General features: G+C 40.2%; 1 protein-coding gene across 3 annotated transcripts in view; it reads right to left on the bottom strand.

The window, feature by feature from the left end:
• The window catches only part of Bend6 (BEN domain containing 6), a 66,783-nt gene that overhangs the window by 26,459 nt on the left and 20,841 nt on the right, over positions 1-19,483 (bottom strand). For 2 of the 3 annotated variants that reach the window (XM_034521884.2, XM_034521885.2), the window contains 2 exons: positions 14,327-14,526; positions 6,304-6,481 (listed from right to left, as the gene is read on the bottom strand). In XM_034521884.2, coding sequence (XP_034377775.1) covers positions 6,304-6,481; positions 14,327-14,446 — 298 coding nt within the window. In that variant the 5' untranslated portion in view covers positions 14,447-14,526. Of the gene's footprint in view, positions 1-3,156; positions 3,357-6,303; positions 6,482-14,326; positions 14,527-19,483 lie in introns of all 3 variants that reach the window. The other variant, XR_013104658.1, reaches the window with a different exon arrangement.

The raw sequence follows: 19,483 nt of genomic DNA, 5'->3' as shown, positions 1-19,483 counted from the left end.
GTTTCCCAATGGAGAAGTTAGAGAGAAGACTAAAGAAGCTAAAAGGGTTTGTGGCCCCATGAGGAGAGCAACAATACCAACCAACCAGAGCCCCCCAGGGTCTAAAGCACCAGCCTGGGGGCACATAGGGAGGGACCCATGACTCTATCTATACATGTAGGGGAGGATGGACTTGTTGGGCATAGGTGGGAGAGGAGATCCTTGGTCCCATGAAGGCTGAACACTGAGTGGGGGGAATTCAAGGGTGAGGAGGTGGGAGTGGGGAGGTAGGTGGGGGCACATCCTCATAGAAGCAGGAGGAGGGAGGATGGGATAGGAGGTTCCTGGGTGGTAGGAGGAATGGGGTAAGAGGATAAAATCTGAAATGTAAATATAATATCCAATAAAAAATACAGGGAGAAAAAGAATGTAAGCAGGAACTTCTTAGGAACTTCTTAGATTCATAAGAATCTGTGTGAGAGAGAATGGTAGCTCGGAAAAGAGAAGCAAACTATGCTGAAGAGATGGCACTGTGGTTAAGAGCACTGGCTGCTTTCCCAGAGGACCTGGCTTTGATCCCAAGCAGGTACATGGTGGCTTACAACTGTCTGTAGCTCTAGTTTGGAGGATCTGATTTTCTATTCTGGCCTCTGCGGGCACTGAGCACATATGGTACACAGACAGACAGACATGGAGGCAACACACCCTTACACATAAAATGATAATTAAAAAATTTAAAGAATATCAGTAGTGGTTGTGGGAAAAGAGACTGAGTTCTAGAACTATTTTGAAGGTAAAAAGAGAAAACAGCATTAAAACAGAGGATAGGTAACATTATAGTTTTGTTTTTTTGTTTTTTTTTTTTTTTGGTTGAGAATGGAACCAAGATAGGGAAGAGAGACAGGAAGGGGGTCAGGAATGATGCTTGAGTCATATTAGTGATGCCTACAAGTCTTCTGGTTTGCAGCTAAACAATGAGTTGGAGAGGTCTTGGCACCTGTTGTTGTTTGGATATAAAGTATCCCCACAAAGAGGTCCTGTATTGAAGGCATAGTCCCTAAGGCAGTGTTTTACTACTGTGAACAGATACCCTGACCAAGTCAACTCTTATAAGGACAACATTTAATTGGGGCTGGCTTCCAAGTTCAGAAGTTCAGTCCATTATCGTCAAGGCAGGAGCATGGCAGCATCTAGGTGGGCATAGTGCAGGAGGAGCTGAGTGTTCAATATCTTCATCTGAAGGCTGCTAGTGGAAGACTGATTTCTAGGCAGCTAGGGTGAAGGTCTTATTGTTTGTTTGTTTGTTTGTTTCTCTGTATAGCCCTTGGCTGTCCTGGAACTCACCCTGTAGACCAGGCTGGCCTTGAACTCAGAAATCCACCTGCCTCTGCCTCCCAAGTGCTGGGATTAAAGGCGTGTGCCACTACTGCCTAGCTCTGGGATAAAGGTCTTAAAGTGCACACCCACAGTGACACACCTACTCCAACAAAGCCTCACCTCCTAATAGTGCCATTCCCTGGGCCAAGCATATACAAACCATCACAGACAGCATGTTCAGATCTGGGCCTTTTGGGAAGTGATTGAGTCATGAGGTCTCTAATGTCACTCATAGATTTATTCTTTGATGGGAGGTGGTGGACAGTGGGTGGGGCAAGGATGGGCCATGGAAGGATGTCTTTTTCCCTTATCTTTTTCTTCTTTGCTCTTACTGGAAGCTATGAGTATCTCTAACATACCATGGCCTGTTTGCTCAAGGGTTGTATCTTGCCTAGAGCCTAAAGCAATGGAGCCAGCCAACCATACATTGACAGCTCCAAATCCATGAAGTAAAATAAATCTTTCTTCCCTTACATGGAGCTTTTCCCAATAATGGAAAGTCTGACTAACTGTAGACAGAAATCTGAGCTTCAAAGTTCATGATGGATTTTAACACCCAGTGACTAGACAGAGAGCGAACACTATGTGGAGACTAACATCAGACAGCCGCTTAGAGTCGTCACCCACTACAAGCTAAGAAAGCCCTCAGCACCTCTGCTGATGCCCTGACTCTGGAATTCTAGTTTTTGGAAATAATATGAAATGGGAAACTGGAGAGGGTTATATAACATGCCTTTTAAAATGCCCCTCTCTCCCTCCCTCCCTCCCTCCTTCCCTTCTTTTTCTGTGTTTCTTTCTTTTATAAAAATCCCATATTTTATCTTAGTTATAGCAATAAAATTTACATATAGCAATAAAATTAACAAAATTTAAGTGCCACTATTAATAATAAAATCCTTTGATACAGTTTTGAAAGGGAAGGAAAAGTAGGAGAGTGTCAGGTTACAAACCCCAGGTTTTCTAAGCCGGTCTCTGTGACAAATGTGCTCACTGGCATCATATCTAATTCTTGGTACACTGGTGGTTAGAAGGATAAAAAGAAGGCTCAACCTTCCCAGGCACTGCCTCGGAGGGGAAAAAAAAACACATGTGAGATTCTTTTGGACTACAAAATGGTTCTTGCTACATCAATACATTGGAGGTCAAATTCATAGATGCAGTTTAGGATGGGGAGTGGGGAGGTCCTACACTCCATCCTTCCTCATTACCTAATATGGTCCTCTCTTGTGCTTTCTCTCTTTCTCTCCCCCTTCCTCCTTCTCTCCTTCCCTCCTCTCTCTTTCATTTCTGAGTTTAGGTCACTGTATTTAACATTATATTTTCTAGGCACATCCATTCGCCTACAAATCTCCTTTATCTCCTGTATTAGAAGAACTTGATTCAGACAGAACTTGACTCTGAACAGTATTCCACAGTGTCCATGCACCATGTTTTCGTTGTCCATCCTTCTGCTAATGAACACCCAGGCTACTTCTGTTTCCTTCCTATTGCAAACAGAGAAAGAGTAAGCATGGCTGGGGCTCATATCTGTGGTAGGTTGTGGAGTCCTTTGTGTCTATAGTCAGGAGTGAAATAGCTGGGGAAGTAGGACAGTCCTCTCCTGTCCCCCCACCCCCAACCCCCAGGAGCCTCCAAGCTGATTTGCATAATGTCTGCACTGGTCCTTACTTTCAGCACCATGAATTAAGGGTCCTCCTTCCCACGCCCTCTCCCGCATTTGTTGTCAGATTTAAGGATGCTAAATACTTTTTAAAAATTGGTTACTGGCCATTTGTGCTTCTTTTGAGGAGGTCTGTTTACCTCATTAGATAATTTGTAGACAGGCAGTTTGTTTCCTTGGTGTCTACTTCTCGATATGTGTTTGTGAAGTCTGTTTATTATCCCTCTGTCTGAAGTACAGCTGATAAAGATTTTCTCCGATCCCGTGGGCTGTCTCTTTGCTCTGTTACAGTTTATTTGCTGTACAGAAATTTTTTCTTTTCATGCATTCCCACTGTATCCTAACAATGAACTCCAAGAAAAAGAAATTAGGAAACATATCTTATTCATAATTGCTCCAAAAAAATATAAGTTAATAGGAATAAACTAAACTAAAGAAGTGAAAGACCTCAGCAACGAAAACTTCAAGACACTGAAAATATAAATCAGAGAAGATACCAGGCACTGGAAAGATCTTCTACATCCCTAGATTGGTAAAATTAATTTTTAAAAAATGCCTATATACCAAAATTAGCCTACAGATTTAATTGCAGTACTCACTTAAGTTCAGATATCATACTTCATGGATCTAGGGGAAGAAAACAATACAAGTATTCATATGGGACCAGAAAAGATCTGGAATAGCCATAACAATCTCTTAACGGGAGATGGGTTCAGGCATAAGAACAGTTAGAACAGGAGAGTAGAAGCCAGGACGTGGGAACAAACTGATGAAGATCTAATGTTTGGACAGAAGTGGCAAAAAAAAAAAAAAAAAAAAAAATAATGTGCTATGGGAAAAAAAAAAAGACAGAATATTCAACAAATGGTGCTGGCAAAACTGGATTCTACCCCAGGACACTGAAACTGGATTCTTATCTTTCACCTTGCACAAAAATCAACTCAAATCGAATTAAATACCATAATTTAAAACCCAGAACACTGGCATTGCTACAGAAAAACAGAGGGAGCATTCTTCAACGTATTGCCAAGCCTTTGTGATTAAAGCTCTAGTAGCCAAGAACTAGTCCCAAGAATCAGCATGTGGGACTTCCACAACGTAAAAATGTTTTGTTTTGTTTTTTCTATTGTTCTTTTCTGAGGCAGCACCTCAATATATCGAAAGATGACACTGAACTCCTGGACCTCCTGCCTCTGCCTCCTCTGACTTAAGGAGTTTTTCCGTGAAAAAAAAAAAAAAAAAAAGGAGAAAAATAAGACAGAAAATCAAATGTCTTAAAAGTTTTATCTTTATTTTCAAATTTTATGTATATGAGTGTTTGCCTGCATGAATGTCTATGAACCACATGTGTGCTTGGTGTTCACAGAGGCCAAAAGAGGACATTCGATCCCCTGGAACTGGAATCACAGATGGGTTTGGATATATCCATGGTGGATATATCCTGAGAATTGAACCTGGGTTCTCTGGAAGAGCAGTCCTTGCTCTTAATGCCTAAGCTACTTTTTAGCCCCCTACAATTTTTTCTTCCTTCCTTTGTTCCTTCCTCTCTCTCTCTCTCTCTCTCTCTCTCTCTCTCTCTCTCTCTCTCTTTCCTTTTCTTATTTGTTCTGCTGTCAATCAAAAATAAACAAACAAAAAGAAAAACAAAAACAGATGAAGGTGATACTAAGTTGCCATTGCTGAGTTTCCCTGTTTCTGCCAGACATTGGGTACAGAACTTATCATTGTTTCATTCAGTTCCTATAGTAACAAGTAAACAACATATTGACGCCATTTTGTAGATGAGGAAGTTGAAAGGGAAGAGAGGCCAGAGAAGGAGGACATGACCAAAGTCTTATAGCCAGTGAACAGATCAGGCACTGAAATTGAATGCAATTTTTACTGAAAGCAATGTTTTACTGGCAAGCTAGTCTAAGGTTTGGGCTTAGCTTTTCAGCACATTCAAAGCTAGAAAACCTATTACATTAAAACAGGAATTCTGTCCTCTGAAAGTGTCACCAAGAGAAAACAACAATTATAAAAATGCCATCTTTAAAGCCAAGAAATAAAGGGCTAATGGTTTGTTAAGGGAATGAACATCCTTCTGCTCACATGTGGCTTGTTGTCCTTACAGCTGTAAATTGTTAAATTCGACATATATCTTAGGCAAAAGGACTCATTACTCTGTCAACCTCCAAGTTCACGAATCCTCTAGCCTGTATCATCCTGTCTGGTCACCAAGCCTTCTGTGGAACTGTCCACTTCATTTCCATAGTTAAGGTCCTAGAGATGGGGCTATCAGGCTAGTCTGAATGGCTGTGGCGCCTCCTGGTGGCTGGTCCTCATTTCCTTTCTTGTGCTACCTATACCAATTCTGCACACAGAAGCACATTTTCAGAATGCTCTGTGTACTTGGTGCTCTGCATCATGATGCTGAAGCTACAATAACTGCCAGTTAATCCGCAGTTTAAAAGGATTAAATTTAAGTTTAAAAGGATTAAAAGTTTAATACAGTGCTGAACTATAATTCTTGAACAATTATGAAGTGGTGGGGGTGTGGCTTGAATATACTTGGCCCAGGGAGTGGCACTATTAGGTTGTGTGGACTTGTAGGAGTAGGTGTGACCTTGGAGGAAGTTTATCACTGTGGGTGTGGGCTTTGAGACCCTCCTCCTAGCTGCCTGGAAGCCAGTCTTCTATTTGCCTTCAGAACAAGATGTAGAACTCTCAGATCCTCTAGCGTCATGCCTGCATGGATGCGGCCATGGCCATGCTTCTGCCTTGATAATACTGGACTGCACCTCAGAATCTGTAAGCCAGCCCCAATAAATTGTTGTCCTTTATAAGACTTGCCTTGGGTATGGTGTCTGTTAACCGCACAGGAAACCATAACTAAGACATGAGGCATGTTGGGAGGGCCTGGAAGGAGCTAGAAAGAGGAAATGGATGTTGGTATGATCATAATACATTGTTTCTGGAAGGTAGCATTCTCTTAAGCTACTGTTGCCAACACAAACTCCTGTGCAGCCTGTGAAACCAGTAACCCCAGTGGCTCAGCAAATCACAGTTTCCACTTTCTAGAGTTGTCCTGGCAGGAATCTGGAAAGCACAGCATGTTTATTTGACCTTACTCATTTCCCTCTCTCTGAGGCCCAGCGTTGTTCACTGATTTCTGAAGTGTAATTCTGAACTCTCCCGGGAACTGATTTTCTTTTCCATTTTTAACTGTTGATCTTCAATTATGCAATATTTTACACTAGTTACATTTTGTTCCTTTTATCTAAAATGCTAATCCCTGTGAGGTTTACCTTGCAGCATGACCAAAGACTGCCGAAGCCGGCTGTTCTCCTTTCTGATGCTTCTTAGTTTTTCCTTCAGGCTTTCAATTTTGTTACAAAGTTCCTCCTTGGACAGTTCCGCTAAGGGTGTTTCCTCATCGCTGGAACTCTCGCCAGGCAGGAAGGCATTTCCTGAATATGGGTCTCTCTAAGACACAAAGCACAGACAACAAAAGACACTTTGCAGTTTCTTTAACAGCTACCCCATGCTCTGTATGCCAACACCACTTGATCAGACCAAGGCATGTCTGCCTCCACACGCAGCCACTGCAATATGTGGTACCAGCTTTGTCCTCCATCCTCCAGAACTCAGGACAGGACACAGGAAAAGGTTTATGTTCCTTTTTCAAATAGAAGACAGGAGTCTGACTTTCTGCCTAAGTAGTGAAAAACAGAATATTTTATAGCACAGTAGACTTAGCAAGGCCATTGTTAAAACCTGGGCTCCTCTGAGATGGAGCCTGTCTCATGCCAAGTACTTCAAAATTTGACTCTTACTCTGGGTTAGCATGCTAGGCATGGTGACACATCTCTAATCATGTCTCTAATCCCAGAACTTTGGCAGTAGAGATAGAAGGTCAGCCTGAGACACATAGAGAGTTCCCAGGTCAGTCTGGACTAGACAGAAGCAACAACAACCTTGCCTTTTTTTTTTTTTTTTTTTTTTTTTTTTTTTTTGAAGCTTAGCAAACTCCCAGCAAATTCTTGCTCTGCACATCAGTTACAGATGATTTGTAACCATTAAAAAAGACACTACATATAGTAAGGACAGTAGTCACACATAGGAACAAGATGAGGGTGGCAGCTAAAATAGAGTCACGGGAGGTCTCTCAGTGTGCTGGTGCTGATGTAATTTTCTAATGATATATTCGTTGGTGGTAATGCGTGAAAACACACTTTCAATATATGTGTTCTTCTGTATGCATTTTGTGTTTCCATAAAATGTTCTTTTTAATTCTCCAGTAAATAGAAGCAAGGACTGGAGCTGAAAGGAAGGGCACTTGCTGAACATGCAGAAGACCCTGGGTGTCATCTTCAGCCTACAAGTAAAATGTCCAACAAGTACATGTCTATAGAACATGTTGACTTTTTTTCCAATCTTAGAGTCTAAGTCTTTTAACTTTATGCTTGTATCTTGTTTTGAGACTAGATATCGCCCGTGAACAGTCAAAAATGTGCAAACTCTTTATGAGGAAAACAAAAAGCCTTTACTGAACAATACCCTCAGTGTGGAAGGAAAAGTTCAGAGATAAAAAGCTATAAGTAAAAAAAATATTGGTTATCCCCAAATTAAACTATATTAAGTCAATGCAATTCTAATACAAATTTGAAATTGACTATAAATTTGTATGCATAAGAGCCAGGAGTAGCCAAAGAATTCTTAAAGAATTATCAGAAATTGAGACTTCCTCCATAAATTCAAGGTGTTATTAAAAATTCAGAATAATTCAGTTTGGTGCTGGCACAGAGACAGTCAATAATATTACCATGAAATGGAGGTTAAAAACTAGATGCCTGAGGAGCTGTGATGTGGAACAGAGAGGTCTGGCAGCTCAGCAGGGATGTGAGATCTGTTCAACCAAGGCCGCTGGGATGCTGGCTCACTGGGACTTGGAAAAACAGGTAAAGAAATGGATCCCTACCTCATTATAAACATGTACGCATGGACCACTGCTCTCAAACACAGAGCTCTATACACACATACATCCACATGTAGATGCTTCCATATGTGTACACATATACATGCATACACCCCCACACAGACTTGCATGCAAATCCCTGCAGATGCATTAAGAATTTATACATCAAAAGCAAAACGCAAAAACTGTACAAGAAATATAAATGTAGCCGGGCAGTGGTGTCGCACGCCTTTAATCCCAGCACTTGGGAGGCAGAGGCAGGTGGATTTCTGAGTTTGAGGCCAGCCTGGTCTACAGAGTGAGTTCCAGGTCAGCCAAGGCTACACAGAGAAACCCTGTCTCGAAAAAACAAAAAAAAAAACAAACAAAAAAAAAAAAAGAAAAAAGAAATATAAATGCACTTGGGTGAGCATTTCCTAGATATAAAATCACTGCTCACAGTATTTTTTAAAAAAATTAAAATGAAGAACTTTTATTCATAAGACACATTAAACAAGAAAAAAAAAGACCATAAGAGCCAATGGGAAATATCTGAAGTGTGTTAACCAAAACACTAACTCAATGGAAAAATGAATAAATGATACAAAGGGGAACAGAACAGAGAATGTATAGGCGCATCAGTAGAGACAGATATTCAACCTCATCAGTGAACAGTCAGAGAGAGAAGGTCAAAATCACCATCAATTCGCATTTGGGCAAAGCCCAAGGAATCTGACAAAACTAAACAGGGTGGGCATAGACCACTGCTTCTCCATATGTTGTTGTATGAAGAGAACTTGGTGCACACTACTTTGGAAAGCACTGTAATATTATCCTATGAAGTTTGACACTTAGCTCCCGTTGCTCTTGCAAAAGATCCCCAAGGCTGTGTGTGCATACAAGGGAACATACCCAAGACTTTCAATTGAAGCAAAATCCATAACGGTGAGAATCCAAAGACAATCCAAGTGTCTACTGTCGGGATGGGGCAACTTGTACTGAACTCAGAGGGTAGGATTTACACAGCACCGCACAGTGGATAGATAAGAGCCATGCAGAATCAATGTTAATACAATGTTAAGTGAATAAAGCAAGCCCCAGAGGTCAATATACAATGTATCATTTGTATAGTTACAAAGTGAAGAAGCCAGTGCAGTAGCAACACTCCTGTGCCAGCTCCTTCAGATGCTTGAGGCAGGAGGATCACTTGATTCCAGAAACATGGCAACTCTAAACAACATAGTGAAAACCCTCTCAAATGAGAGACAGAAATGAGAAATTGAAATGATTGATAAATTATTTAGAAACATGTATTATAGATAACATATAATCTATGACATGTACTATATATTTATGTATGTCTTATGTAATATATATATATTTATGTATGTCTGTGCTTTGTTTTTTCTAAAAGCTGGCCAGGGACACAATTCAGTGGCGAAGCGGTTGCTTGGCATGTGCAAGGCATAAACCCTGTGGTGGGGAGGGAAGAGACTGAGTATAGAAAGGCAAGGCTGCATATGAGTACATCTGGAGCAGATAGATAAGGGGCTATCTGAGGATAGGAAGTGGTTTTATTGGAGTTTATTTCTTTTTAACTAAAAATATGAGGAAAAAGAAAATATTTGCTCCCCAGTCTCCCTGTCCACAGCACAGTGTCTCTTTCCTTTGTGTGCATCAGAAGACTTCTTCCTTCTCTTCCTAAGCTTCTTTTCCCAATCATACACTCTAGGCACTCCAGATTTGATATTTATAAATCTCATACTATGTTGCACACAGTAAGCACTTTACCATCTCGATTACTGTGGGGGCAGGCAAAAGGCTTTTCTTTGCCTGTAGCTAATTCTTATTCTATCCTTCTCTGTGGTTTCCATTCATGGTTTTTCTCTTGAGATTGTCATGGAGCTAATTCTGTGGTTTGTTGTCTCAGAGGAAAGAAGGAACAGAGTCACCCAAAAGGAAGCTCATGTTCATCTTTTAGCTTTAGAAACAGTTTTTGAGGTCAAAAAGTGAGACTATAATTTAAAATGTCTCAAACTATGGTGAGATTAAAAAAAAACACTGGAAGTGATAGCATATATATATATATTTGCACACACATTTATATAGACACATGTATATATACACAAATATACATACACACATATATTAAAACCAGCATGTGTGTGTGTGTGTGTGTGTGTGTGTGTGTGTGTATCTGTACATATCACTGGAAAATTTCAGTGTAAAGTGGCTTATGTAAAGACCAAATTCAGATGCCTATAGCATGAAGGTTCTTCAAAAATTAATCTGAGAGTAGAAGAGAGAAAGGCACAGGGAAAGCTCACGTTATGAGACATTCTGGTGCTTGGAGGAGGAGTGGAGAATAAAGAGCAGGAATATGAGAAAATCAAAGTCAAACATCTGCATTCCTCCTTCACTGGATCCTTTAGAAGATAGATTTCAGGAGTGGAGACATAGGAGGTGAACATGCACATGACGGAGGGATAACAGAACAGCAGACCAGCTCCTTGCTTGTTCTAAAGTCTCTGAAGAGGCCCTGGGTCCTCAGGGCAGCATGTTGCCTCCTTGGGCCATAGATCAGAGACAGTCAGACTGATGTTTGGACGAATGGATGAAAACCAGTATCCAGACTCTCCAGAGCTTAGGCAAAGCAGCTAGAAAATCCAAATGGTCTTCATGTCGAAGTCAGGAGATAGGCAAGGGTTTGGGAAATGGATAAAGCAAGAGAGTACACAATGCGTTAGAGCTTTCCGGAAGATGGAGCTGACAGAATCTCCAAAGGGCCTCGAAGAATGGGCTCACCAGCAAAGGTAACGGATACTTAGGTACTAGACAGGGACATTAAGAACTTTGGTAGAAGAGATACAGCCCTCTCCAAATGTTGAGATGATATGCAAGCTTATATGTATTTCATTATATATGTGAGTTTGTAGGGATACGAACACCATACATACAATTGTCATGAAAATCACCGTAGCTAATCTACTCTCATTATATGTCCAAATCTTAGGGGGGAAATGATGTGTTTGAGTAAATATAAATGGATGGTATTTTGAAATTTGAAAGATGCCTGTTTAGACAAGAATTCCTTGGATAATATTTGGTCTTATTCTTGCTTTCAAATTTTAGAAAGCTCATTTAAGAAAGAAAGAAATTTAGGCAAGGTCACCAGAGGAAGGAGGAAAGGGAGTTAGAAAGGAAGGAAGAAGCCTGGCGGTGGTGACGCACGGCTTTAATCCCAACACTTGGGAGGCAGAGGCAGAGGCAGGCAGATTTCTGAGTTCAAGGCCAGCCTGGTCTACAGAGTGAGTTCTAGGACAGCCAGGACTACACAGAGAAACCCTGTCTCGAAAAAACCAAAAAAAAAAAAAAAAAAAAAAAAAAAAAGAAGAAGAAGAAGAAAGGAAGGAAGGGAGGGAGGGAGAGGGGCAAGGGAGGGAAAAAGGGGAGTTATTAGCAGGTGTTAGGCACAGAGACAAAGCTGTGAACTGAGGAAGATGGATCAACTATGTGAGTGAGCCCTCGTCATTGTGAGTTCCATGGAACTGTGGACGGCAGCACGTGAGTAGGAGACCGCTTTCTACCTTACATAAACTACTGTGCACTACTCAGATCTTTAAGGTAAACATCACAAAAGTCTAAAATGTGGTGCACAGAAGTGGGGATGCCTAAAACAGGACACCTGTTTATACTCCTGTGGGCCCCAAAGGCACAGGGTGGCATGGGGAAAAGCCACTGACTCCTGTTAGCGCTCAGTGAGACATTTGGTAAAATTGTCACCTAGAGTGCCTAAGACGGTAGACCACACACCCAAAAATGCAGGAGAGAGAATTTTGCTGCATTTCAGTTGCTTTGTCAGTATCAGCAGTTTGCAAGAAGACATAGGGAAGCACTGAGTGCAAGGTGCAATTCAAATTACCTGAGTTTGCCAGGCAGCAGTGGCGCACGCCTTTAATCCCAGCGCTTGGGAGGCAGAGGCAGGCGGATTTCTGAGTTCGAGGCCAGCCTGGTCTACAGAGTGAGTTCCAGGACAGCCAGGGCTACACAGAGAAACCCTGTCTCAAAAAACAAAACAAACAAACAAAAAAATAAATCAGCTGAGTTCCATAGTGTTAATCTTCAAGATTAGAGAAACATTCCATATTACTTCCCTCGGTTGGCAGAAGGTAGACCTTGGTTTTCTCAAGAGCTTCCCTATGATCTCTGATGATCCTGTCCTATGAGATGCTGTGGAGTCAAGGGATACCTTCAAGCCTTTGTTTCAAAAGGCCTTTAGGTAACTGTTATAAATTGGAAAGAAAAAAAGCGAAACCCAGATTCAATGATAAAAGAAGTGGTCTCTCAGGCCCAGGATCTTTGACCAAATAAAATCTCTGGCTGGACTGAACTGCAATAGAAACCAACAGAATTCTGTAGTTTGGAAAGCTATTGTGATTTGGAGGACAGAAAATTGCCAAAGAAAGCACCACTGGACTCAGGAGCATGGACTTTGTTTAGTCCTGAGCTACTTCAAGCCCGCACAAGCAAGCTACAATACAACATTTAATGAAAACTAGAAATATTGACATTAATACTAAGTATTAATAAGAAAGTATAAATGCAAAAAGGCCTACACACTGCTTGTGGGCATGCTGACTGTGGGGGGACCTTCTTCATCTTAGGTGGCAATGAAATGCTATCCCTTACATTTTCCAAGACTGAAACTTTTGCTGGACCTCACAGCCAGAGTTAATAATACATCTTGAGGTCCCTTAAGATTGCTAGCCTACTGTCTGCTCGGCTTAAAACAAAAACCAAAAAACCCACTGCCTTTAAGAGAACAATGTAACTGTTGACCTCACTTGCCTTGGACCTCCCTGTAATCCACCTTTATAACCTAAGATAATGAGTAGGCTTTACCTTAAATGAGGTGCTCCGCCATGTCTCTGACCCAGGGTGACACATGTCTATCATTTGCTGAAGGCAGTTGATACAGAGGTTAAAAGCAAATTTGTAAAAGCTACCAGAAAAGTTTTTAAAAGCACCCATTTATGGATCTTGGTTGATAAATGATGACGTTTGCAGAACTGTTTTTTTGTCTGGGTCAGTTGAAGCCAGTGACTTAATCCCTTATAAAACTCTTAAAGATTTCTATAAAGTATCCCATGACTTCCCATGTGATACTTTCTGTTGCTGGTCAATAAATACAGATTAGCCCTTTGTCAGAGACAGAGTTGAATCAGCTATACACCAGACATACATAAACACAGAAAGTCACACACAGAGAAGACAGATACCCAAAGACAGAACAGACAGACACAAGGACAGATTCACAAGACTGCCTTGAGGCTGATGCAGACTCATACAATATACAGCCAGGAGACCCAGGGAGCATGGAGTAGAGAGTTCAAATATGGACTCTCTTGATTAAATGCCTCAAAGGGAAACTGCTGATGACTTAGAGTTAATCACTAGTGCATTTAATCCATGCAATCTTATAATATAATCTTATAATCTTATAATCTAGTCAAACAAATAGAAACAAACAAGCAATTTCTAAACCACAAGTCATTCTCCTATTTATTTCATACAAATATAACCTGTGGAGTATAGTTCTACTAAATCAATGGATTTCAGTTGTTCTAGCCCGAAAAATAACCAAAAGTGGGTAGATAACTCTATAAGCTGATGGTAATGTTGATTTGTTTCTCCAGATAACATGTTTATGTTGAATAATTTATATGCATCTCCTAATATCAAGTCTTATGAATGATTTTGGAGAGTGTGATGCTTTTTGAAAAACGTCAGGAACAAATTAAGATTTCGTGTTTTACAAAGTGGGTCAGAGATGGGATTATGAGGGAGATGGTATTGTTTAAGGACCAGTGAGTATGGCATACTACATGTATTATAAAACATATATGAATGTGAGACTGTATAAAGACATACAAACAAAACCACAGAATGAACATGTCGGTCAGTAAGCTATTGAAAGCAAAGGACAGGAATGGGGTGGGGAGAAAGGCCAAGAGTCAAGTTCCAAGGAGAAAAGCAAAGAGTAAGTCTTAATGAAGAAGTATAGCAATTTCCATAAAATATTTTGGGAGGAAAACTATTTTCAGACAGTTTGATGATCTTTTGTTTAGAACAGAAAACAAAATTTGAACAATGTTATATCTGGTCCTGGCTGAAATGAAGCAGGAAAACTGTCTGTTGTCAGTGTTTCTAACTTAGCCTTAAAAAGAGAACGTAAACTATATTCCCTCGGTTGGATAAAGAATTAAAAAGGACTAGTTACAAGAAATGGGAGAAAGTGCTGAGAAACAATGTCAGAGAATTGCAGACGTTCTGCTGAGCGAGGTAAGATTAAATCAAACCAACAGAACACCAACCTGGGCTTTATCCGGAGCACTGTTTACGTTTTCTGAGTTCATGGTCTCTGTCCGTTTCCTCTTTCTTTTTCTAAGAACTTGGTTGTCGGTGATGTCCTCTGTCTGCAAGATCTTCTGCATTTTCTCAATTAGTCAGCCAAGGCTTTCGGAAACCGTCGAAGGCAGAAACGCCCATGAAGGTGCTGCAGTTCCTGCTTCTCCTTAAAAACAAAAACAACACAGAGGGTGCCTCAGCCTGCAGTCTGCTTGGGTGAGCGGCTTCCACGGAAGGTTCCACGTTGTTGTCTTTCTCACTAGCCAACTTCCCTGCACATTTTCATTTGACTCAAAAACCTTCAGCTTGGTGCTGGAGAGATTGCTCAGTGGTTAAGGACACTGTCTGCTCTTTCAGAGGTCCTGAGTTCGATTCTCAGCAATCACAGACAGCTTCGGTGTACTCATTTACATAAAATTAATTAATTAGTTAATTAATTAATTTAAAAAGAGAGTCTACTGCAAGGAAAGGGATTGATACATAGTAGCAGGTCAGACCCAGCTAGTTGGCTTTAAAAATGTCCAATAGTGTAAGAACAATTTCCATCTGTCGTTCTTGTCAAGTAGCTATAAAGAATCTACAGTTTTTAAAAATTATAGGTGTATATAAATATTATCACACAGAACTGAAGTTATGTACTTCTAGGAAAAATATATTAATAATAGTCAACAATATAAGGATTGAAGGTGGAAGCATTCCCTGGAGATCAATAAGAATTGCTTAGAACTGAGTTTTGCTTTAAAAGGTGTTTTTCTTCCTGAAAACTCTTAAGTCTTACAATGGGAGGTTCCTCTTGTCCCATACTAGCTTATTCTATCAGTACGGTTGCAGTGACGACATTTAGGTCTTATTTAATCTTCAGAGTATCTGCTTTAATTGGTTTGTTTTCATAAGCATTTAATTATAAATAATAAAACTGAAGTCAGATTGAGCATATGAACCTTCATGAAATATACAGAATATTGAGGACACAGTAATATTTTGCTTCTTATCAAATTACTATAAATGTGTTAGCGAATGCACTATTCAAAAATTTTTATTCACAAAGTTCATAATAAAACCCTGGAGCACAGCTTTTTGGAAGCTATATTTACTAATGTGATGAGTGGAGTTTTCAAGATAACATTATGGTTGGGCACAGTAGTGCACACCTGCAATCCTAGCACTTCGAAGATGAGTGTAGAAGGGTTTCATGTTCAAGGACAGCCTGGGTGACACCATGAAATGTATTTTCTAAATTCCAAAACAAAATAAAACATAAATATACAAAAAGCAAAAAAACTGGATAGCTGGCCAGGAGAGATGGCTCAGCGGTTAAGAGCACTGACTGCCCTTCCAGAGGTCCTGAGTTCAATTCCCAGAAACCACATGGTGGCTCACAACCATCTGTAATGTGACCTGTTGCCCTCTTCTGGTGTGTGTGAAGACAGCTACAATGTACTCATGCATAAAATAAATAAATCTTAAAAAAAAAAAAACCAAACTGGATAGCATTTTGCTTAATTGAGGTTCAGATAGGATGTTTGCTCTCATAAAAATAATTTCAAATGTTCTGTGTGTTTTTGCATGCATGCATATGTGTGCATGTATGTGTTTATATGTGTGTGTGTGTATGTGTGTGCATGTATGTAACATGCCACAGTTACTGGGTTCAAGGGGCTGAACCCAGGTTTCCAGGCTCATGTGATTATTTGGTTTCCTAATGGCTTTCATGCACTGGGTTGAGATGGACTCTCTTTTTAGCTTTAATTTGCATTTCTCTAATGGCTGGTGAGATTTATCATTTTTTTTCATGTGTTTAACGGAACATCTGTTCATTTTACTTCCCCCATTATTGACGACTCTGTTTCGTTTCTTGTTTGAATTTTGATGAGGAACGCACTGACTCTGGTAGACAGCCATTTTCACAGTATTAACACAGCATGGGGAGGCTCTCCTCTGGGCTTACCTGCCCAGTGTTTTAAGCTGCGCCTCCTAGTGCTGGCTTTACAGTGTGAGCCACCAAGGGCAAATACCTTTTGTGCAAGCTTGTAAGGAAAGTTTATATTTATGTATTTCTTCTTTCATGATATCTTTCACACTGATAGAAACTGGTATATGTTGATATCAACCTACAAGCTAATAAAAATTTAAATTGAGAACAGGTTAGGGAGAAGTTCCTCCATTTAGGCCAGTAAAATGGATTTTGACATAGGGAAAAAGAAAGAGTGCTTCCGGATTCTTCTGGTGAAGCCAGCATTATTACTCTCGCAGCCAAACCAGATAAAGAGATCACAAAAAAGAAAACTGTAAAACAATCTTTCCAGTGAACAGAGGATAAAACTGTCAACAAAGTACTTGTAACTGAATTCAAGAATACATCAAGATCCTCCACCATGATGTCTACATTACTCCAGAGCTGTAGAGGATGGTTGCATGTATGAACATCAATAAGCTTAATTCAATATATCAATGGACTCAGGACACAAAAGCACTTGATCATCTCAACAGATGTGGAAAAAGTAATTAATAAAACCCAGCATCCCTTTGTGATGAAGTCCCTATGGAGACTAGGCACAGAGGGAATATATTTCAACGTGGTAAATACCATCACAGCAAGCTGGTAGCCAACAGTCTGCTAAGTGGAGAAAAACTCCAAGGATTTTCATTAAAATTAGAAATGAGTGTCCATGCGATTCACTCCCTTTTAATATTGTGTCTGAAGTTTTAGCTACAACAATAGAAAAAGAAAAGGCAATAAAGGGGCTGGAAAGAGGAAAAGAAGAAATCAAAGTACCCTTGCAGATGACATGATGCTATACATATGAGATCCTAAAGACTCCTCAAGACAACTACGGCTGGCTAACATGTTCAGTAAAGTCACAGGCACAAAATTACTATATAAAGACTACCCCAAGGACAAACATTCCAATAAAGAAATTGGGGAAAATCCTATTTTTAATAGCACAAAACTAACAACAACAACAACCACCACCACCACCACCACAACAACAACAACAATAACAAAAAACAAAAAAACAAAAAATCAACCCTCCCACTATGTGGTGGTGGCACACACCTTTAATCCCAGCACTCAGAAGGCAGGAGGATTTCTGTAAGTTTGAAGCCAGCCTGGTCTACAGAGTTAGTGTCAGGTCAGCCAGGGCTACACAAAGAAACCTTATCTTGAAAAACCAAACTAAATCAAACCAAACCAAACCAAACCAAACCAAACCAAACCAAACCAAACCAAACCAAAAAGACTTGCCTTGGAATAAACTCCATCAAGGAAATGAAAGAACTTTACAAGTAAAAGTTTAAAATACTGAAGGAAAGAATTAAGAAAGACAAAGCTGGAAAGACATCCCATGCTCATAGGTTAGAAGAATCTATTTTGGGAAATGGACATTTTGTGAAAAGAAGTCTAAAGATTCAATGCAATTCCATTCAAATTGCAAGAACATGGTTCCCAAAATGGAACAACAATACAAAGATTCATGTAGAAACCGGAAAGACAAAACAATCCTGAAATCCAGGAGTGCATCTCGTGGTCTTACCATACCTGACTCCAGGTTATGCTACAAAGAGTAATAAAAACAGCACGGAGCTGGTACTAAAAAAAAGAAAGCCAGGTCAATGCCATAGAAAAGCTGAGTCAGATGTAAGACTGTCGAAGTTCAGTTGCCTGAGTTCTTACAAGGAGTCCAAAAATGCAGGCTGGAGAAGGGACAGCATCTTCAACAAATGGTGCTGGAAAAACTGAAAATCAGTATAAGGATGAATGAAAATAAATAACTCTTCTCTCACTCTGACTGACCAAAACATCAATTCCAGCCGGATAACAGAAACAATGGAAAGTCTGAAACTCTGAAGTTTCTAGAGGAAGATGTAGGGATACCCTATGAGAACATAGGTGTGGGCAAGAACTTCCTAAATAGAACCAGTCATTTGGGAGGAAAAAAACTGCCAACAATTGACTAATGGCAGTTCATAGAATGGAAGTCTCTATACAACACAGGACACTCCATTTTGTTACAAAGCAGCCTACAGAATGGAAAGAGAACATTTGCTGATTCTACAGCAAATAAAGGATTAGTACCTAGGCTCTGCAAGTCAATAAAAATCTAACCATCAAGAAAACAGCCAAATGAAAACAAGCTCTGTAACCGAATAAAAAAATAAACAACATAAATGGCCAGCAAACATTTACAAAAAGACATCGAACATCATCTACCACCCGAGAAACACAATGAAAAATATGCCGAGGTTCATCTCACTTTGGTCAGAACAGCTATGCTTGAGAGCTCAAATGACAGCAGACGCTGATGATCTGGGGGAAAAGGGACGGGTTCATTGCTGGTAGGAGTATAGACTGATTCAGTCACTATGGAAGTCTGTGTGGCAGTTCCTCAAAAAGATAGAAACATACCGTGCATACGATAAAGCTATGCCATTCCAGGGCATATACCCAGAGGACCGTATATCCTATCGCAGATATGCTTCTTCACGCATCTTTACAGCTGCCCTGCTCATAATAGTTAGGGAATGGACTCATCCCACATGTCCATCAGAATATGAACGGGCAATGAAATTATTCTACATACACATGATTTTTTATATTTCATTGACGTACTCGGTGGTATAGTGAAATTATGAAACTAGTGGGCAAATGGATAAAACTGAAAAAAAAAAAAAAAGAATCATACTGAGTGAGGTAACCTTGGCTTAGAAAGACAAAGGTCGAATGTTCTCTCAGATGTGGAGCCTAGCTTTGAAGCTACAGATCCTTGTGCTTAATGTTAGCCATCCATAAAAATCCAGGAAATTGAAAAGTAACCATTGTCACAGGAGGAGAGCTGGTAGAACATATGTAAGTCGAGTGGGATGGGGGAGGGGGATGGGAGGCGGAAAGGTTTAAGCAGGGATGGGATAAGGGCATGGGATGGTAAGGGAGGGTTAACCAAAATGAAGACGCTGTGTAAAAGCCACATGGAGGCCTACTACTTTGTAAGCCAATTAAAAAGAATGCAGGGGTTTTTTTTGTTTTTTTGTTTTTTTTAGCTTTAGAAGAGGGATGCCTTGCTTGGTTAAATAACATTGCCCCTCCAAAACCACTGTTTATTAAACAAACAAACACACATATC

This window comes from Arvicanthis niloticus, chromosome 17 (assembly GCF_011762505.2).
Source record: "Arvicanthis niloticus isolate mArvNil1 chromosome 17, mArvNil1.pat.X, whole genome shotgun sequence".
Lineage (NCBI taxonomy): Eukaryota > Metazoa > Chordata > Mammalia > Rodentia > Muridae > Arvicanthis > Arvicanthis niloticus.
This window is presented reverse-complemented; position numbering and strand designations above follow the sequence as displayed.